Source organism: Mirounga angustirostris, unplaced genomic scaffold (assembly GCF_029215605.1).
Source record: "Mirounga angustirostris isolate CCGP_5_RB_7025 unplaced genomic scaffold, mMirAng1.0.hap1 SCAF_2, whole genome shotgun sequence".
NCBI lineage: Eukaryota > Metazoa > Chordata > Mammalia > Carnivora > Phocidae > Mirounga > Mirounga angustirostris.
In genome coordinates, this window is record NW_026991710.1 from 159,383,122 (window position 1) to 159,405,235 (window position 22,114).

At 40.7% G+C, this 22,114-nt stretch overlaps 1 protein-coding gene across 1 annotated transcript in view; it reads right to left on the minus strand.

Moving 5' to 3' along the window:
- Window positions 1–21,632, minus strand: part of XPO7 (exportin 7) — a 39,751-nt gene extending 18,119 nt beyond the window's left edge. Inside the window, exons 1-13 of the mRNA XM_064585438.1 lie at window positions 21,075–21,632; window positions 20,394–20,540; window positions 18,016–18,109; window positions 17,266–17,432; window positions 16,139–16,231; window positions 13,361–13,465; window positions 11,831–11,996; window positions 11,148–11,221; window positions 8,948–9,067; window positions 6,445–6,591; window positions 5,113–5,285; window positions 3,196–3,389; window positions 2,631–2,736 (exon numbers count right to left, since the gene is read on the minus strand). Coding sequence (XP_064441508.1) covers window positions 2,631–2,736; window positions 3,196–3,389; window positions 5,113–5,285; window positions 6,445–6,591; window positions 8,948–9,067; window positions 11,148–11,221; window positions 11,831–11,996; window positions 13,361–13,465; window positions 16,139–16,231; window positions 17,266–17,432; window positions 18,016–18,109; window positions 20,394–20,540; window positions 21,075–21,095 — 1,607 coding nt within the window. The 5' untranslated portion in view covers window positions 21,096–21,632. The remainder of the gene's footprint in view (window positions 1–2,630; window positions 2,737–3,195; window positions 3,390–5,112; window positions 5,286–6,444; window positions 6,592–8,947; window positions 9,068–11,147; window positions 11,222–11,830; window positions 11,997–13,360; window positions 13,466–16,138; window positions 16,232–17,265; window positions 17,433–18,015; window positions 18,110–20,393; window positions 20,541–21,074) is intronic.
- Window positions 21,633–22,114: the final 482 nt, after the last annotated feature.

Sequence of the window (22,114 nt, forward strand, 5' to 3'; positions counted from 1 at the left end):
ATAGACTAAGGCAGAACTAGTAATTGGCTTAAAAATAGTGGGAAAACAAAACAAAAGAAAACACTGGCACTGGGGTAATGGTCTTCCTTGAAACTTATGTGAGACCATAAGTAAAGCAATTTATTTTCTAAGTCCCAGTTCCTCATCTATAAAATGAGGGAGACTGGACTAAGCCCGTGGTTCTCAATCTTTTTTCTCACAGAGCCATGAAGGGAATGGACACATGAAGGGCAATGTCCATGGGCAGATAAAAGTTCCAGAGACCAAGAGCAGATATGCTACCCGTGACTTCATCCCTTTACCTCTTCCCTGCACCTTCCCCCCCGCAAAAGAAAGCATACTGGAATGAAAGTGTGTAAATATTGAATGAATAAAATGCTATTACAAGTGAGTCATTTGTTATTCTGATGATGTGAGAACAGGTAAACTATCATTTTGACGTATCATGAGTGAATTAGACTCAGGCATGATGTTGTAATGCTCAGTGTGAGAACCAGGATACAAGACATTCTCTAAATTCAATTTATGTCACACACACAGGATCACACCAGGCTGCTGAAATCAGAAAGCTTATTAGCTTTCATTCTTATCAAATCTTTGCTCAACTCTTCAAAAAATGCCAGTGTGACATGCCATGGAGACTTTTGTCAGGATTAAGGCACCTAAGGGCAGATGGGCATCTGATAAGAGAAAAATGGGGATTTTCAGAATAAGAATTATGGACTGAAATGTCTAGGAACCAATCTATTCTAAGGCATCATGTTAAAATGTTTTTATCTCTAAGGAGAGCATCTGAAAGTTCAGAACCCTTCAGGGTGGCATTTCCCCAAGGCTGCAGTCTGTTCACACACCATCCTGAAACATGATCTGCCCTTCTACTTGCATTCTGACAGGAGGGTACAGTGGGTTGTCCAGGGGTTACTGGACCTGTGACACCATGACAGACTGGGTGCAGATGCGGGTAAGAGAATCCAGCTGACTTCTGGGCCAGACATTAAAACAAAGCCACTTTCCTCATTAATTTTTTTGAAAAATATTTAAAAAAACATTACTTATGCTGACATGTAATGGGGCTTATTGTTATTTTTAAGGGAATAAATTTAAATTTTCTCAGTTTTTAAATTTTTTTACAAAAGATTTTATTTTTAAGTCATCTCTCCACCCAATATGGGGCTCGAACTCACTACACCGAGATCAAGAGTTGCATGCTCTACTGGTTGAGCCAGCCAGAAGGCCCAGTTTTATTTTTATTTATTTATTTTTTATTTTTATTTTTATTATTTTTTTTATTTTTAAAGATTTTATTTATTTGACAGAGAGAGATACAGCGAGAGAGGGAACACAAGCAGGGGGAGTGGGAGAGGGAGAAGCAGGCTTCCCGCCGAGTGGGGAGCCCGATGCGGAGCTTGATCCCAGGACCCTGGGATCATGACCTGAGCCGAAGGCAGACGCCTAACGACTGAGCCACCCAGGCGCCCCCAGTTTTATTTTTTAATACAATAAATATTGATAGCTAGTCTTATAAACAGAAACTCTTTGAGATCCTCAATACTTTTTAAGAGGGTGAATGGTCCTGATGAAAAGGTTTGAGAACCTCTGTGGCAGAGTATTAAAAAATCCTGCCTTTTTATTTTATTTTTATTTTTTAAAGATTTATTTGACAGAGAGAGTGAGAAACACAGCGAGAGAGGGAACACAAGCAGGGGGAGTAGGAGAGGGAGAAGGAGGCTTCCCGCCGGGCAGGGAGCCCGATACGGGGCTCGATCCCAGGACCCTGGGATCATGACCTGAGCTGAAGGCAGACGCTTACTGACTGAGGCACCCAGGCGCACCTGTTTATTTTATTTTTTAAATGATTTCATTTGCGAGAGAGAGAGAGAGAGAGAGAGAGAGAGAGAGAACACAAGTCGGGGGGAAGGGCAGAGGGAGAGGGAGAAGCAGACCCACTGAGCCTGATGCGGGGCTGGATTCCAGAACCCCAAGATTATGACCTGAGCTGAAAGCAGACGCCCAACTGAGCCACCCAGGGACCCCCAAAATCCTGCCTTTTATATTTCTATGTTAGGTGAATTTTTAGAAATTGTTAAATATTCATTTATAGGTTTTTAGAAAGATGGATGAGAATTACATAGATATAAAATAACAACTTGAAATCCTCTAGGTGGAAAAGAAATTTGAAATGTCAAGAGATTTGAAATGTCAAGAGATTTGAAAGGCTGTAGAAACTCTTTAATTTCATATTTGAGGATATCTGAAGAACAGTATTTTCCTCTTAGTCTTATTCTGCTATGGCAAAAGCAGTCTACATTTCATTAACTCTGAGATACTGTCCTTAAGACTAAAAGCTACTCCCTACTCTGGTTTTCCTAATTCTGTATCCATCATTTCCTTGCTGAATTACTGCAAGTGTTTTCTCAGTAAAGACTGTAGGTAGAATTTTTGCTGTATTTATAAAATGTCTGAAGTTGGACCTGTAACAGTCCTTCATTTTCATGGGCAATCAGCTTCATGAGATTATATTCTATAAACGGGGAGGAAAGCATAGAAGCATGCCAAGTTTCTGTGATGTTGGGACCCAAACAGGTGGTGGTCAAAGCAATGAAATGAAAAGCCTCTGTGAGAGCACCTACCGACAGACGAGCTCGCCATCCATAGCATCTTGCTCATCAGTGCTGGCAAAAGAAACCCGGCCACCGATCACTGCGCCGATGATGTAAACCAGCCATGTCAGCCTTCCTGCAACAGGAAGAAGACCTATTAGTGTCCTCTCCAGTGGTCATTTCATTGAAGAAATTTCCTCACAGTGAGGTGCGTTTCTTACTAGGAGCTTCTGTCATCTTAAGAACACTATGGTAAAGCCATGAGGTCTAACTTTTCTTACCAAGTATAGCTATCACCCTGCTCTGGTAAGGGTGATGCCGAGGGGGAAATTCATTAGATAACCAATGATCCCCTATCAGACAAGATCATTATTTTTAGAGTCCAGCACTTTCTTGAAGTTAAACACATCCATGTAGACACGATTTCAGTTACTCTTCCCTAGCCCTGTGGCATTTATTCATAATATTCTTTTGTGTAGATGGAGGCGATGGATGATGGAAGAGTCCTTTTGGAGGGCAGGTAGGAAAGAGAGGTGGCAGTGAGTGAAGGGGTGCGGACAGCCCCGCCTTTCAGGCCTCAGCACTGTCCACTCACCTTCCTGCACCGCGATATCCATCGGGCTGGCGCTGGCACTCTGCAGCAGCTCCTGATAGGACTGGGCAGACTGGTCAAACAACTGCACGAGGAGTGCGCATGTCTTCTCATACTCACAACGCCCGATGGTAGACAGCTGGTCCAGCTGCTGCTGCACCAGGCCGGTATCCTCCAGAGGGTCTTCCAGGCCATCCCTGCTCCCAAGGGAGGAAGGAAGGCGCTCTCTTAAAATATGCCATTGACTTCCCCACAACAGCTCCCGTTCTTCTGCATTTAGCCACCGTTTCCAATGGCAGAGGCCCACAGCCTAACGCTACCTTTTACCAAGAAAGGAATATCAGAAGTGGGAAGATGGGGGTCTTCACCCTAATGTCCGTCTTCTTTAGATACACTCTGTGAGTTGGTGTCCAGCCTTCTAATCTGAATTCCTGCTCCCTTAACATTAGTCTGCCTCGACCCTCTCAGTCCTATGCTTCTCACCCCAGGAGCTCCTGGTTCTTAGTCTCTTGCTGTTCTTAACTCTAATAAGCTTTGGGACTACAAATATCCTGTCCTTGTGTGGGGCGATGGTGGCCAGATGTGTTTTGGAATTCAGAGATCTTCAGATTTTAAAGAGGCAATATGATGCTTCTACCATGTGATATGAACCCTCAATGAGCTCTCTGGTGTATCAACTTCAATATTCCTGTAGCAAAATATATAACCATCAGGAATGATCATACAAAGCAGAAGTTTTAAAAAAGGCTCTAAATGGTCTCATATTAGCACATGTAAAATTTTGCCACCAAATGAGTTTTGATTCCAAACTTAAGAGAAAATTTAGTTTTCATGTCTTGCATTTCAGACTCGCAGATGAGGCACCATGGATCTACACCAGGTCCTACCTTATCTATCGGCTCCTAGAGCTAGGAATGTGTCATACTCTGAGCTCTTTGTCTATTGCTATATCACAGTGTGACAACCCAACAGCTGCACCACCACGACCATTACTGGAGTTCACAATTGTGTGTGTACTATGGTCCACACACTGGGCCAGAACATAGTAATTTAATCCTTTTAATAACCTTGCCCAAGAGCACACAGCTATTAACTGGCTATCCGGGACCAAAGCCCACACCTGTAACCACTCCTCAACAATGCCTCACTGAAACCACCTGAATCCTTAAGAACAGAAATTATGTAGCTGATAGAACAATGCTTTCCAGTGGACTTCACAAATACTTGCATTTTCAAAGGATTCAAGTCGTTAACAGTTGAGCCTATAACTCTTATGACAATTAAATGCCAATTAAGATCTGATTTAAAAAAACCAAAACAAGAAAACCCAGACCTTCAGAGTCCAAGTCAATTCCCCTAAAAGACAGGTCCCTAAACAAAGAATAACTTCATTTTATATAGGTCATTTCTGAAAGCATCTAACATTTCTTTAGCTATAGATTTCTGGTCCAGTTAACAGTCAAGGTAGACAGAAACCATGCATTCTTGTAATGCGATCGGCAATCAGCTGCCCAGGATTCTACCTCTGCTAGTAATCTCTGGACTGTGTCATCTTATTTATCCACTTCTTTTTCAGGAAACTAAACCACCTATAACTTACATATAATTCTTATCATCTATTGGTTATAAATGTTCCTGTCATGTTGAAAAGGAATCATCAGCAAGGGCAAACAGAATACTGATATACCTTGATTTCAAAGAGATGGCTAAGGAGGGCAGAAAACGGGGACATGAATGAGGATGTTGCAGAGAAAGCCTGTTCGCTCAGATTTTATGCTCCACCTGCTATTCGGGGCTGACGTGAGGAAACGGCCATTAACGGCGTCACCTCCAAGGAGGCCCAAGTCAAGTGCGCTTTTGCCAACTGGGTGTCTGACCTCTGGCAAGTCTGACACCAGGCAGTTGTCCCAGTTTCCTTACCTCAGGATGATGTGCACAGATTCCAAACGGGATGTGATATAGGCTTTGGTGACCTCAGGAGTGTAAGTTTCCAGCATGTGGGGCTCTGTGGCTTTCACGTATGGCACAGAGGCTGCCAGCCGCTGCCATAGGCTCAGGAGATAGTGCACACTATTTGGGGCAAATTCCCAGTGCTAAGGAAAACCAAAAGAGCAGGAGGCACATTTCTCATTTTTTGTACACTTCACACAAAGGAAAAAGGCTTAAAAAAAAAAAAGGATAAATGTTTATGAGCTTTGTTCTGTGCATGACAACTCATCCATCCAATGTGCTTATTATTATTTCAGAGATTAAGCATCTAATAAAAAGACCTGTTCTACGCTGGTTGTGTAAGCCTTCCCACAAAGAAAGCCTTGTGTAAATGGTTCTCAAACATTAGTATCCATGAGAATCACCTGGAGAACTTGTTGGACATAGAGACACCAAGGCTCCACCCTGGATCTAGTGAAGCAGAAATTATGGGGGTAAAACACAAGCACCTGTATTTTTCAAACTCCCCAGATGATTTTGATGCAAGCCATGAAATTTGAGAACCACTGTCCTATATTACACGACTAAGAAAGAGAGGTCACTAGCTCTCTCTTGACTCTTCTGTCTCACTCCATTCCAATCTTGCCTTTTTCAGAGTGATAATCTAAATATTATCCTTGCAATTCCCACATGTTCCTCTAACCAAACTCCTTGCACTTATGTAAGGCAAATGAGCAGGCTGCAGTAACTACTCTGCAGGTTGCCCTATACTGATACTCACTTTTGCCGGGGGGTTGGCGGGGGTGGGTGGAGAAGGGAATACAGTACACCTTGGAGATATTACTACGGGTTTGATTCCTGACCACTGCAATAAAGCGAGTCAAATGAGTGTTTTGGTTTCTCAGTGCACATAAGAAGGCTGTTTTACACTACACTATAATAAGTGTGCAACAGCATTGTCTCAAAAAACAACGTACATACCTTAACTAAAAAATACTTCAGTGCTAAAAGTGCTAACCATCACCTGAGCTTTCAGGGTCATAATCACTGATCACAGATCACCATAACAAATATGAGAAAGTCTGAAATATTGCGAGAATTAACAAAATGCAACAGAGACATGAAGTGAGCAAGTGCTGTTGGAAAAATGGCACTGATGCACTTGCTCAATGCAGGGCTGCCATAAACATTCAACTTGTAAAAAACGCAGTATGTGTGAAGTGCATTAAAATGAGGTATGCCCGTATTCTTTAAACTTTAAAATCAATGAGCAAGAGAAGAGGTTCCAATGTGTAGGAAAGAGAAAGACAAGCAAAGACAAACCTGTAGGCTGGTCACTGTGAAGTTAGCTATCAATCGGATGACCTCAGGGTAGTTTTCCACCTTTACTAATTCTCCCAGTTGATAGTTACTCTTCAATCGGGCCAGTAGTCTGCAAAACTCATGGTAATTGTTTGGGTCTGATAAACTCTGGTGACAGCACAGGAGGAAAATAAAATGTAACATGTGATGCACTATACTTCCAGAATGATATTGGGGATGGCATAAGGGGAGGGGAGAATCTACTTTAACTTCTCAGCTACAGGTCCTCACTTACAATGATACATCTGTAGAATATTTAAAAACAATTTTTTACAAAGTCACTTTTAAAAGAGATGGTCACATCTATTATCTCATCTGTTCATAACAATCATCCTGTGAGATGAAATTATTAGCCTCAATTCAAAGTCTGAAATGGAAGCTCAGAAGGATCACATTCCTTGTCTAAAGTTGTAAAGCGGATTAATAACGGAAAAGGGGTACAATTGAAGATGTGGCTGGTCTGTTTGCTTCCCACTAATCAGAGATCATGAAATTTTCATTTTTCCATCTGTCAAATTTATCATTAAATAAGACTATACTTCAGTGGCAAAGTTACACAAATGTTTATTTACAATATATCATTATTGCTGTAACAATTTAATTCCTAGATTAGTAAGACAAGAAAGAACAAGTGTTGGTGAGGATGTGGAGAAAAAGGAACCCTCGTGCACTGTTGGTGGGAATGCAAAATGGTGCAGCCACTGTGGACAACAGTATGGAGGTTCCTCAAAAAATTAAAAATAGAACTACCATATGATCCAGTAATTTCACTACTGGGTAACTATTCAAAGAAAACAAAAACACTAATCTGAAAAGATATATGAAACCCTATGTGTACTGCGGCATTATTTACAATAACCAAGATATGGAAGCAACCTAAGTGTCCATTGATAGATGAATGGATAAAGAAGTGGTTTATATATCTATATATGTTCCATATACGCATATATAGAACACATACATACACACTGTATTATATTACCCCACCATAAAAATAACTATGGTCTTGCCATTTGTGACAAAGTGGATGAACCTAGGTGGTATTATACTAAGTGAACTAAATCAGACAAAGACAAATACCACAGGATTTCACTTATATGTGGAATCTAAAAATTAAAACAAATGAACAAACAAAAAAAGCAGGGACAGACCCATAAATACAGAGAACAAACCGAGGGTAGCCAGAGGGGAGGCAATGGGGGGATGGCCAAAAATGGACCAAGGGGAGTGGGAGGCACAGGCTTCCAGTTATGGAGTGAAGACGTCCTGGGGATGAAAGGTACAGCACAGGGAATATAATAGTGCTGTGTGGTGAGCATAACAATGTAGAGAGTTGTTTCACTATGTTGTACATCTGAAACTAACGTACATTCTGAGTCAACTGTACTTTAGTTAAAAAAAAAAGAATTATTAAAAAGAGGGACAGAACTGAGCCTTTTTTTTTTTTTTTTTTTTTAAGATTTTACTTATTTATTTGACAGAGAGAGACACAGTGAGAGAGGGAACACAAGCAGGGGGAGAGGGAGAGGGAGAAGCAGGCTTCCCGCTGAGCAGGGAGCCCGATGTGGAGCTCGATCCCAGGACCCTGGGATCATGACCTGAGCCAAAGGCAGATGCTTAACAACTGAGCCACCCAGGCGCCCCCAGAACTGAGCATATTTAAAAATGAAATGCTTGTTTGGTACTTCCTAGTGTAGAGAAGTGGTACTTTAAAAAAAAGTAGGTGTTGGCTGAATCTCTGAGACTGAAAAACACAAAAAGGGCAATCGAGTTATGGATTGAATACTAAACGGGCAATATCTCCCTTCCCACCTAAAAGCAGGCCTACACACTTGGGTAAATAATGTATATTAAAAAAAAAAGAAAAAAAAAAAAGGAAAACAGAAACAAAAACCAAACTCTAGATTCTTAATTTCTTGGGGGAAAAATGACTAGCGCTCTCTCCTTATTTTTCTGTGTCAAAGTGATCCTTTTCCCTAACTCTTGCATTCCTGACGCTGGAGGATACAAACTCCTCATTTGGGTAAACTCTCAAGAATCTGCTTACAGAAAAAAAAAAAAAAAAAGAACCTGCCTACAGGACATCTGGGTGGCCCAGTCAGTTAAGCGTCTGCCTTCAGCTCAGGTCATGATCCCAGGGTCCTGGGATTGAGTCCCGCATTGGGCTCCTTGCTCAGCAGGGAGCCTGCTTCTTCCTCTGCCTGCCGCTCCCCTCCTGCTTGTGCTCTCTCTGACAAAAAAATAAAATCTTAAAAAAAAAAAAAGAAAAAAAGAATCTGCCTACAGATACAGACTCACTTAAATCTTCTGAGAATGACACACTGAACTGTTCTCTAGGATTTCTGCTAAGTGTGGCCTCTAGATGGATTTCCTTCTGACTCAACAGAGAGGCACATACTAATCTCACACACACACAACATATATTTAAATATGTATTCAAACAATAAATTCTCAAAAATCTTACCTGTGGGTTTTCCAGTATTCGTTTAACACCATCAACAAGATGTGAGAGAAACTTGGCCCTCTCTGCATTGTTAAACAGGGATCTTCTTACTGAGGCAATCTGTACTAAACAGGATAATACCTAAAAGCAGGCACAACCAAAGACAACCGATTAAAAAGATGATATGGCTCCTCCATACTATCTTTTCCCTCCTTCCCCTCCTAGAACATTCTTCTTTACATATGCTGTTAACTCTGTTCTTTCAACTTCTTGCTACTATTATCACGATATAGAAAGATCAAGGAGAGTGCAGCTGAGGATACTGGAAACAGCTTTATTAAAAGAAAAAAAAAAGATCATTAAATCCAAGTTACCATAACAACTAGTTAAATTCACAGTGTGGAAATTCATTTAGGTATTATTCTTTGACCACCCAAGGGCTTCTTTGATTCTTGTTAAGTTATATACTTAAGGCTTGGAAATACCATACAATTCGTAGGTTAAGTAAAGATTTAGTTTTCTCTGTTTGTATCATTAAGTTTACTTCAGGAAAAGGTACCTCACTCAAGAGAGATAGTTCATAAAAGGACTCTTAGTAAAGATGTGGGCAACACTAAGGGAATCCAACAAGGTGAGGTGAGGTACACCCTCTAGGGGGTGCAATAGTGGGAAGTTATCACAATATAGAAAGATCTAGTTTTCTCTGTTTTATTAGTTTTAGTTTAGATTTAGTTTTCTCTGTTTCATTAAGACTTCTGGCTAATCATGGGCACCTGGGTGGCTCAGTCATTAAGCGTCTGCCTTCGGCTCAGGTCATGATCCTAGAGTCCTGGGATTGAGTCCCACATCAGGCTCCCTGCTCAGCGGGAAGCCTGCTTGTCCCTCTCCCACTCTCCCTGCTTGTGTTCCTGCTCTCGCTATCTCTTTCTCTGTCAAATAAATAAATAAATAGAAGACTTTTGGCTAATCAGGCTTTGCCATAATGAAATAACCAAGTTAGATCTGTGTCCTGAAAAGAATAGGCTTTACACTGAAAACATTTTACCCTTTCCCCACTGTGCTAGATATTTATATTGTTTGCCTCTCCATATCTGTCTTCTATCCTTCTCCACATGCTCTGTTCCCTGGGAGGCTGACTTCTGTCCACCAACAGCCAGAGCTCCGCTGCCCTCTTGCCTCTAGTAGGCTTCAACCACTGGATAGTACTAAAAGGAGATTAAGGGCAGGAAGAAAAGAGGCACCCCCTCTGGACCCCTGGCTGGGCCATGACTGGCAGTGTCCCTCTCCCTGTGCTGCCCAGCCCTCCCCTAAGACACAGTTTTAGCTCTTTCCAGGGTTTCCCCCGTGCCCCCTGGGGCTTCCCACTATTGCACCCTCTAGAGGGTGTACCTCACCTCACCTTGTTGGATTCCCTTAGTGTTGCCAACATCTTTACTAAGAGTCCTTTTATGACTCTCTCTCTTGAGTGAGCTACCTTTTCCTGAAGTAAACTTAACGATACAAACCACTGAATTCGTTTCTACTAAAGCTAAGGTCTACATTTGGAAAAGTACCATAATAACCAGGAAAACAGCCTACTGTAGAAAACTATGTAAAACACCCATTACTTTACTGTCTTATCTGTGTGTTTTGTATGGTAGCATTTTACACCAAACAGTCTGAAATACTAGGCCAATGTCTTTCAGGACCTGGATGAATTTTGAGATTTGAGGAGGGTAATTACTGCTTTAAAGGAGAAATGCATCATTTCCAAGAGTTCTCGAATGTTATCCAGAAAAGTATACAAATTTGCCTTCCCCTTACAGCTTCCATTTATCACTTATGTAACATGTGCCTGAAGGATTTTTCTAAAATTTTCTTGGGCAGGATAATCTTCAATTAGACAATACAAGCTGAATCCCCGCCCCGCCCCACCCCCCAACTCTAGCCTGAGGCTGTTTGAGGTCCAGTATAAAGTCAGATTCAAGATGAGACCAGAAGAGCTTGACATTTACAGCAATTTGTCATCAGAGAGGAATAATTTAAAGAGAATTAAGTTAAGACTTTATTGCGAGAACGTTTAGGCCACACGTTTTACCACAAAAGGCTAGATAACTAACCCTAGCATTTCTATGCTTTACTTGCATGATTTTGTACAACAAAATGAATGAGCATAAGGCTCATTCACCATTGCTACTTTCTAGATGTAGGTTAGGCTTTAGAAACTGTAGTCCTGACTCACCAGAGGCGAAAATGAAGGAGGGATGGAATGATACAGGTCAAAAAACAGCTGCAGAGTTGAAGAATCTAAGAACGCTGAAAAAAGACAGAGGAGCCGTTACTGAGTACGTCGCTCATTGCTAGTGACATGCCTACAGCACTGTGTATTAGGGGCGCGTCCTCTGTTTTTTCTTCTCACAGGGTTTACTTCCTTTCAAGTGATAAGCTAAGAGAGGCTTTTGGTTTGCCCTGTTTGTTTCTTAAAGCACTAGGTTTCAGCTCCTCTAAGGAACAGATTCATTCTTGTGATTCTCAGAGAACTTAAGACAGTCAGGACTATGTTCAATGCAAGATGTTTGATCCTGAAGAACACAAAACAAGCATAAGCACAAGTCCTTTTCTCTGATTTCGTGTTTAAACCTAGAAATGACCTCAAATGAGTAAGATCACAGGAGTCTCTAGGTGATGAATGCAAGAAGGTCAAACTCACATCCATTAGTAACCCAGTAATTAAAAAAGATCTCCCAGGCTGAGGGATCTGTAAGGTTCCTCCAACACCCTCTTCCTCACTGTATTAAGAAAGATGCTGACTTTCTAAGTTTTCCCTAACAGCAAGCAAGGGCTAGCCAGGGGTTGCTTAGACCATCCCGCAGACACGGTGTGGGGCTGAGCAGCAGTCTGTTCCTGCTGGTGCAGTGCTCCTACCTGATCTCCAGCTGGTGGGAATCTGTACTGTGCACAGGTCATCTGAGGACTCATCAGTAGAAGTGCCGATGAAATCAAAGTTTAGGCAGTTATGAGTGAGTTTGAGCAGTTGCATGAGCAAGCCATGCTGACTTTCATCATTCAAGTTTAGATTCTTTCCTGAAGCCTGTAAAAATCACCACATAATGAGCCCAAACAATCACTTCCCTCTTCCAAGCTTGGTGCCAGACTCCTGAGAAGGCTGTTAAGCCAGAAAAGGAGGGCAGTATTTCAACTCAATAAAGTGATGTTTCCCCTGCAAAAGAGGCTGCACTTCTGTCACCTTAATGTCACTATGAAAATCCTAGCTCCTTATTTACTATAAAAACATGGAACTGGTATTTAAAGAAATCCCCCTTTTGACATGTATTCTTTACATGTTGTAGACATACTGACCACAGGGGATTCTGAAGCAATATGGGATGGGTGGTTACTCCATTTGCTATGAGATCCTAGGTATTTCTAGATGGGGCTGGTGACCTCAGTGACTAGCTGGCTAATTGTTTTTGATGGTATCAGCCAGGAGGAGTCAATCCTCAGTTTTCTCAAAAGCTTTCCCCCCTCAGGGGGTATAATAGCTTTTGCTAGGTAGCTTGCCCATCCTGAGGACTGTCTGGGAGTTCTGAGATAGAACTAGGTAATTGAGGAAAAAGCTAAATATCATTAACTGGGACAACACAAAGAATCCTAACTTGCTTCTAAAACTCACGACATAATGGAAAATGAGACTAAGAACAGAAAACCCCACAAAAACCCAAAACAAACAAACAACCCAAAATGAACGAACAGCCAGAGGCTAACCCCATTTAGCTTTCTATGGGGAGGTCCCTAGAGATTGTTATAAATGGGTAGGACTCACAGGTGAGCATTTCTTTCCTAGTTCAACTCATCCCTAAATGAACTTCAACACCCATTTTCTGTTTTAAAACAGGTAATTTCCTTATGGGATAACGGTCTACCCCTTCAGGTTATGAAATCTAAATGGATGTTAAAAATTCAAAATCTACTTTTCCTTACAGATGTTGCTTGGTTATGTGCCGCCTGTAACTCAGTAGGGGGCAGGGGAGCCGGCCTGTTTCAGTATGCTAACAATGCAGTCAGAACCTGCTTTTAGAGCACTAAGAATCCAAACACCATAAAGCCAATATGCCTTTATTCCATGCAGAAAGATTTTATGTGGGTATAAAAAAAGCAAACAACAAAATCCCAAACTTCGTGGTAAACTAGATTCTTTGGGATACGTGTTCACTTACTGCGCTTTGCTTAGGGGAACGGCTCTGAAATGAGGCAATTCTAATCCCCTCTCTAAAATCAGTCGTCAGTGTGGCACTTTCTTCCACATCTTGGAGACTGGCATCATGTGAGAGATGGTGATGGTTAGAGCTGCACCAACTCTCAAGGGGTCAGCATGGAACTGACCTCTAACAGATCCCCACTCATTCTCATCCTTTCAAAGGGGGCTGGGAAGCAGGACCCAATCTACAATCTCACCTGTTTTAGTAAATTGCAGGAAAGTGTGAAGATATCAAATAATGATGAGTCTCGGAAGGAAGAAGCTATTTTTCTGTGCTTGGTTAAAGGATGCGTGGTGTCGGCCTGTGCAAAAAGATAAACCAATCCAAGTTTTAGAATTGCAAAAAAAAAAAATTTTCATATAGACTTGAAATAAACTAGGATTTCCAATAAAACCAACTTACATAAAAATACATTTTTAATGTTTAAATCACGGTTAACTCACGTATAATGAGAGGATGCAAAGGACAATAAGCTGCTAACAGCAGGATAGGTCTACAGCTTACAGACGGAAGACAGAAAGAGGGATGAGCATCTCCACTGTAAAGTTTTAATTTCCTCTGCATTTAGGGAGGTAAAATTTAACCAATTGCTGGCAGATACTGCTAATAATTACTAGCATGTTGTATTGTGGCTCAGTCTCAGAAACAGACAGTGGCAAAGCTTGATAAACAATCCACTCAAGACTAAAGTTGCCACAGAATTTCCAAAGCAGTTCTTAACTGACAGCCATGAACTTAGGATAACTGACAATAGCCCATAACACCCTCTGCCTTCTCTAACCTATTTCAACATGTAGTCTCTATTTCAGAAGTGAGCACTTAATTGAAGGGCAGCATCAGTCTCTCATTTTTTCCTCTGTTCCTCTCTTTTCAGCCCAACTTTTTTTTTTTTTTTTTAAAGATTTTATTTATCTATTTGACAGAGAGAGGCACAGCGAGAGAGGGAACACAAGCAGGGGGAGTGGGAGAGAGAGAAGCAGGCCTCCCACCGAGCAGGGAGCCCCACGTGGGGCTCGATCCCAGGACCCTGAGATCACGACCTGAGCCGAAGGCAGACGCCCAACGACTGAGCCACCCAGGTGCCCCTCTTTTCAGCCAAACTTTAAAGGTTTTTATGGTTAAGAACTCTGTCTTTTACTTCTTTAGTACGCCCTCTATTCCTGACACACAGACACTTCAGTAAGTGGAATAAAGGGATTTCAAGGTTACTAAGGGAATTTTTAGTCCAACCACCTACTGAAAGCTTAAGTCTCTTCTATATACCAATCAATTCATCCAAGAGGGGGCGCATTTGCTGTTGGCACATTAAAGAATGCAGCAAGATTTCTGACCATCAAGTTATGGACTCCCCTTGATTTTCTTTTTTAAAGCTTTATTTATTTAAGTAATCTCTACACCCAACATGGGGCTCGAACTAACGACCCTGAGATCAAGAGTCACATGCTCCCTCGACTGAGCCAGCCAGGCACCCCTCCCCTTGATTTTATTTCTAAGTTCAGACAGGGCTGGTAACAGAAATATGCTTTCTGATTTAAATCTGACAACCAAAAAAACAACAGAAAACTAAGTTTTGCAGAGGTTCAAAGTATCCCCCAATTCTAGCTTCACTGTCACTGTATTATCATAAATGTCTTGGATAATATGGCACTGCCAGATTATATACCATATTCCATATATAATCGGTTATGCTGATCATAATACAGAGAATAACTGCACACATTAAGTACATTACACACATTTCTACTGTTCCATTAAGAAAGACAAATAAAATTTCGGAGTTTTAAAAAGTATCAACATTGGTGATTTCGTGGGGCCAAGCTTTGAAGAGGAGAACATTAACCCCACAATCTCTCTTCTCAGTTAATGCGTGTTCTTGTATTACAAAGGTAATAGTGGTTCAGTAATAAGTTATTTGTTAAGAGCACAGGCTCTGGAATAAGACTGTGCAGGTTCAAATTCAGATACTGTTGCTTGCTAACTGGGATACCTTAGGCCAATTATTGACCTTTGTGTGCTGCAGGTTCCTCACCTAGAAAATGGAACAGCCATGGAACCTACCTCCCAGCACTACGGTGAGAATAAAATTAGCTGCTATCAGTAAAGTGCTCAGAACAGCGTCTGCTGCACAGTAGTCTCTCAAGAGTACAAGCTATTATTATTTTGATAATTACTGACCATAGTGGGGAGTGCATGTGACAGAGAACACAGTATGGACTCCAGAGTTTAAATGGCTAGAAGCTGATGCATTTAAAACAGTACTACCTCACAGTTAAAATTCTCAGGGTTAATAAAAGGTCTGCATAAATATGCGCAATAGCAACAGTGATGCCGATGTAATTTACAGCTGGTGACCGAAGGGTGAGATGTCACAACTAATATTAATACTGGCCTGTTCAATAATTACAAAATTTTAGCTGGATACAAAAGTAAATGACTAAAAAAAATAATAGCCAGAGCAAAAGAAAGCCACTGGTGTTTTCCTCTGTAGTAACCTGTGACAAGAAGGACTACTCAAAAAATTATTTGGTATTTAGCAGAATGTTTTATGCATTCCAAAAATACCACCAGAGAAGCCTTTAATAGCAGCACATGGGAATTGAGTTTTAAAGGGTTATAAATACATATTAATGTATTTAGCAGAAGTGGCACACAAACGGTCTGGTTCCACTTTTGTGACCCCCTTTTTGAACACATTCTCTTTTATTAGCAAAGCAGTGATTTATTAAGGCTTTGACTTAGGCCTGTTGCTTTCATCTCGCACAACGAACATTGATATCAGCAAGGAGAGCTGTTCTGGAGACAGAAGGGGACTAGGATGTTAAGAACGAGGTAGGCTGCACGTACAGAGGAAAATCCAACGGAACTGTTGTTTCAAAGGGCATTAATCACTTACCGCAAAAGCACACAACTGCCAAAAAAGATCATCTCACACATAGCAGAAAACACCAATACTAAGAAAAAATATGGCACTTACTTCAATGAGGAAGGCTGTAGCACTTACTTGATTAATTTCATTGGTTAGCTGAGATAAAATAGTGACGCCAATGACGCAGTATTCCACACTATCCTGGTAAAAACAATGTGAGGCACGAGTTGGTGTGTGCAGCGAGACTTCAGCAATGGCGGTGCAGCCGCGCTTTTGACGTGGCAGCGTCCTGTGTAGCTATTAAAACTGCCCAGATAAGGCAGCGAGGAATTGTAGTTTAAAACTGTTGCTTTGCAGGACATAAAATATAACTGCCACAGAGGAAGAATGCTAAATCTGACTTCATCAAGACTGAAACCTTTTGTATTTCAAAAATAGTCATAAGCATTATACCGTACCCATTATACAAAGAGAAACTGGCAAAATACATTTAAGGTAAGTGACAAGTGGATGTGTAACATAATTCACAAAGAGACCACATACAACAATAAGAAACAGACAAAGAACTCCAGATTTTTAAGATACAAATCGGAAGTTCTACAGAAAAAAAAAAAACAAACAAGTAGTAAATTAACATACGAAAATTTGTTCTGTCTCATTCATAACTCAAATGCTGAGATACTAATTCTTTTTACCTATTAAATTGGAAAAATAAAAAAGCTGAGTTCCCGGGGTGGAGGTATAGAGACAGGCACTCTTTTAATTGTTGTAGGAAACAACCTTTTTTGAGGATAATTTGGAAATGTCTTTGAAAGCCCAAAATACACATATCCCTTTGACTGTATAATTCCAAGCCTAGGAATTCACCCTACAAACACACTTATTCCAAGTATGGCAGGTGTATATGTATTTTAAGTTTACTTAACTTATTTACTGAAGTGTTTACTTAACAGTCAAAGTATAGAACCAAACTAAATGCCCACCTATAAGACATTAGTTATTAAGTGATGGTATTTTCAGATTGGAATAGTATACAGGCATTAGAAAAACCGGAGTTTGTCTGTGCTGACACGTAAGCATGTAAAGCCAAGGAATATTAAAGGCAAAAAAGACACAGAAGAGAATGTACAAAATAATTCCATTTTGTGTAATTTTTAAAAAGTAGATCACTATATAAACATATACATGTTGCTTCTCACATTCCTACTACATCACATCACATATATACGTCATACCTGTAAGAACCTTGTGACGTCTGTGATTGCATTTCTGAAGACATAGTCGTCCTTCTGACAGTCAAACCAGCCCAGTTTTGTGATTCTGGCATATAACTGAATAAGTGCTTGTGTCACAAAAGTAGCCAACTTTGGCCGAGTGGCAAGGTAGTTGAGCACATAGTTCCCTACAAAACAAAAAACTCTGCATAACAGAAAGCTCTGCCAGGGAAGGCCACACATCTTTAAATATATTAAGCATCCAAGAAATGATAAGTTTAGCCTATTTCCCCTAAGCTCCCTTAATTCTTGTTTCTGTTGTATTCCCTTAATTCTTAATGTGACTGAGAAATGGGACTTTGAATTTAAGATTAGTGGGCTTTCCAATTCAGGATTTTATACTTGTCACAGTGAAGACCCTGGAGTACGGCAGCCTTGAATCTACTACTAGATAGTTAAATAACATGCCTGCACAGAATTCAAACTCCTTAACAACATTTTTCTTAGTTATTAATGGCAGTAAGGACTGAACGAAAGAAACCTCTTGACGACAAAAGGGATGACTTAAGACTTTATCTAGAAATAATTATATAAGATCCTCTTTACTTTCAAAAGCCCCAAATTCTGGGGGGAAGGGGGGACCTGGATTCTACATATTCTGTATGCTTACCAATTCCAGAACATTATCAAACAAGCAACATAAATTTAACTATTACTAAGCACATCACTAAACAAACTAATTTCTTGAAAACAGATCAATTCTCTACTTACGAATATCTATGCGTTGCTCCAATGGTAGAGGGTTGTTTGTGCGTGATACAAGCTTTGTAAGGCATGTAGCTGCCAGTAACTGGGAGTAAGAGGACTGTGGAAAGACGGGGAAAAGGACTTAGAATTCAATTTTATTAAGTTAGTCAGTCATGAGGTTTTTTTATTTGGAGATCTATGCTGAGATTCAAGAAATATTAATCAGTTTTGCAATAGTCAATCCTCCGCATTTTAGAGGGTCTAAGGAAAAATGAGTCCCACACAGAGTATGTGTTCACTGAGCTGATTTCAGTTATGAACAAGGTGCAGTATGAAGCGAATGGCCTGACTGACCTGAATCCAGGGCAGATTCTGCATCCCTTAGAGGGGGCCCATGCTAGAGAGGATCATTTCAGAAAGATACAAGACAAATCTTTAGAAGATGGATCTTTTCTTTCATTTAAACCAAGAAATCTTCTGTCAAAAGCCTTGTTATAGTGATGCTTCAAAAGTTTCAACTCAAAATATTGCTATAGTATACCATTAGAAAGTTGTTGTTTTTTTTTTAAAGCAGCATTAGAGGGAGCCATTACATTATGCTGTAGAGTTAATTCCTAACCTGTATCTTTACATCAGCACAGCTATCAATCAGGTACAGCTTTGGGGGATGTATATGCTAGTTTTAAAGTAAATTTATACCAGTTATTTATGAGAAAGAAAAATTATGCCCTATGCAAGGGAACAGCATTATCATATTCTCACATGTGGATTTTATGAATTTTAACCTTATGGAGAATAAAATATTCCGGTATTCTAACTGATCATAATGTATAAAAAAGTGCCATGTGCAAATTCTTCTAGGTGGCTCTATTACGATAATGTCCTATATAACAGGGACAGACTCAGGACTATTAAAATAATTTAATTAAGGGTCAAGGATAATTTCCTATAACACTAAGAATCCTTAAGACAGTAGGCTATCCACAGGCACTGCATAATGCCACCAGTTATAAAAAAATTTACGCTTAAGAAAAAAAATCTATAAAGTGACTTTGACATGTGATTTTTATTTAACACCCCTGAACATGGTTTAAACTGATTAGAGCAGGTGTGTCAAATCACTAACAATGCATGAGAGGCTACTCTAACTGTAGAATACAGCATACAACTGTAACTAGACATTATGCAACATCTAAATGGTTTTTATACACAATTCCAACAAACCTGCTACGTCACTAAGAAGTCCATAGAGATTAAAAGGAAGATTCCACTATGATTGTTTTTAGTACTGCACCAATCCTGTTTTACTGCAGCTTGTTTTATTTATTGACTGTCAACATGAGGATCCAGAGTTAATAGGGTCAAAGATGATACGATGATACTGTGGGGCTCCAGTGGGAGTCACCTGGAAGAGCTGGTTATGCACCTCCCGGAGCACAAAATATACGAATATAAGTGGGTCAATCCTAAGACTAAGGGACTGGAAAGAAATTTACAACATACTACATGCGAAAACAGAACAGAGCACTATATGGTCTCTGACCAGGGCTCTGTAACCTTCTGATGCTTGGAAAAACAGTTAGCTCTCTTAGCTACTAAAGGATAATTTTTAGCCAACTGAACAAATACTGTTACACTGTCAATGAAAATTCAAACATGAAGTCATCCAGAATTTTACCTTCAAAACAAATTAACTGCTTTTGTTCTTTCCACATGTCCTTCCAGTCTGAAGTAAGAGTGCTAGCTGCTGGTCTAGTTGGGATTCTGACTCTCTCGGGCCCTTTCAGGATACCCTGGCTGGATTCTTAGCCCTCCTAAGACCGCCATCTTGCCCCAAATACTAATTTAACCAAACCAGGTCTCACTGACAGCATGATACTGACCACTGGACTGCCATTTTTAAGCTCCAAGAGGCTCTGATTGCATTTTAAAAGCTCGAACCTCTGGTGGTTCTTGTTGTGGAACGTTCCCCCCATGCCTCCGAGGCAGTAAGCAGCAGCTGTGGTACAGAGGCGACAGCACAGCGACCACTGGGGAGCTTGCACGGTGACATGGGCTCTGTGGGTAAGAAGGCTCATTCGTATACAGCTCTGGCTCCTTTGTAAAGGATCCGAGGTGGTACTTAAGTGTGAAAAACAGAAAGAAAGTCCCAGAAATGTGATTCAAGATGAAAAATGACAGAGCAAAGTATATGTTCAATGAGATTTTCCTGAGGAGGAGGCTGTGTGTCCTTTCACTGTCAACCTGGCAGCTAGCGATGGTGCTTTTTAAAGGTGAAATTAAGAAGGCAGAGAGGCACCTAGAAGGATTAAGGAACACAAGCTATCCCAATCCGCCCTTAAACTTGGAATATATTTTCCTGAACCTCTCTCCTCCTTCAGGAGTTTTCAAATCTTACGCACACTTCCTCTCTCGAGGAGCAGCTGGCACTTGCTCAGGCAATCAGGGCTGTTGGTGAATTCGACCAAGGCTTTCTCTGCCTGGAGTCGAGTGGTTGTGTCTGTTGTCTCATAAAGCTGTTTGCACAGATTCTCTAGTTGGGCCAGGCTCTGGAAAAGATCAGTCAGGAAAGAAATCAGTCCGGCCTACTATATATACAACGTACTGTGCACAAAACCACTAGATGAAGGTAAGTACTAATCAACGGAGAGAGACTTGTTTCTCAACTCTGAGGAGAATCTGGGTGACCTTTATCTAATAATAACCACTTACAGCTTTTTAAATTTTATGTTTTAGAAGACAAAATGATAAAACACCTAAAATACCCATACATTTTTAGTCATTCTGTTGGAGGTCAATCACAAATGATACATTCATTTTTCCTTGCAAATACCCATCCTCCCAAGCTTTTCCAAAAGGCTTTCAAATAAAAATTCAGAATTTACTTGTTCTGCCATCAATTTCAAAACAATACTAGAGGCATTGCTGGAAAATTAAGCACATAAATACATAATGTAAGTGTCACATAGATCTTTCTGTAATTTAAAATTTTTCCCTTTTCCTAGTAGTTACTGGCTCACAACTATGTGTACGAATAAAGATGGCCGACTTCTATGAGAAAGCTTCAGAATGCATGTACGCACCTTCCTCCCTGGGTCCCTCATGTTTAAAGTTCAGCAGACTCTCTTCTCCTGTCGTACTTTAAACTCTTGCTTCGGTTTCAAATTTAAAGTGCAAGGGTCAAAATAAATGCAACCCTCACATATGCTCAGACGGAGATAAGACCAGGGAAACGCCCCCAAACAAACCCTTCTCTCCAAATCTTGAACCAGTTCCAGGGAGGCAGGAAGGGGATGGGCGTGTGCTTCAGTCAAAAACCCAAAGGGATGGCAGAAAGGGATGCAAATCTACTTCCACTGACTGTGGTGTTGAAAAGCAAAGAGGAAAGAAACCAGTAAGAGTTCATTTAACTGTCACCTTTCACGGACTGAAGAGGAGGGCAAACATCTGTTAGTCTTCAAAGGAATGGTTTGGACTTTAAGAAGAAATCTGAGCCTATTTTCTAGAGTAGCAAGCAAGATTTGGTTTAAACAGTATGTGGGATGACGGATCCTACTATTAGACATGACAACTGCGACAGGAACAGAAATAATAACAACAGTAATAATTAAACAAACTGACCCAGGTAAATAGCCTAAAATTTCTTACACTACCTGTCTGCCCAAGGCTTTTCAGGATCGCTTTATTTCATTATGGTGTTACTTTATAAATCACAGCTTTTCCACGAAGCAGGAAAGCCCTTAGGGGAGGATATCTATTTTACTCAACCTGATTAATAAATTTCAAACATTAACCCAAAGGAAACAAGAAAGACAAATACTGACACTCTAAGATCAGCAGTTCTCACTTCAGAGAGCTCCCCAATAACAGACACGACAACCCCTACTTCCAAAACAAAACCAACCACCCACCCTTTAAAACATCTTGGGACTCTGATTAGCCTTATGTTTAACTTGTTCCTCTCTGACTTCCAGGAGTCTCACTTAATACCTTTTTGAATTTAAAAGCACAGAGGAGGGGCCCCTGGGTGGCTCAGGTCACGATCCCAGGGTCCTGGGATCGAGCCCACATAGGGCTCCCTGATCAGCGGGAGGTCTGCTTCCCCACTCCCACTCCCCCTCCC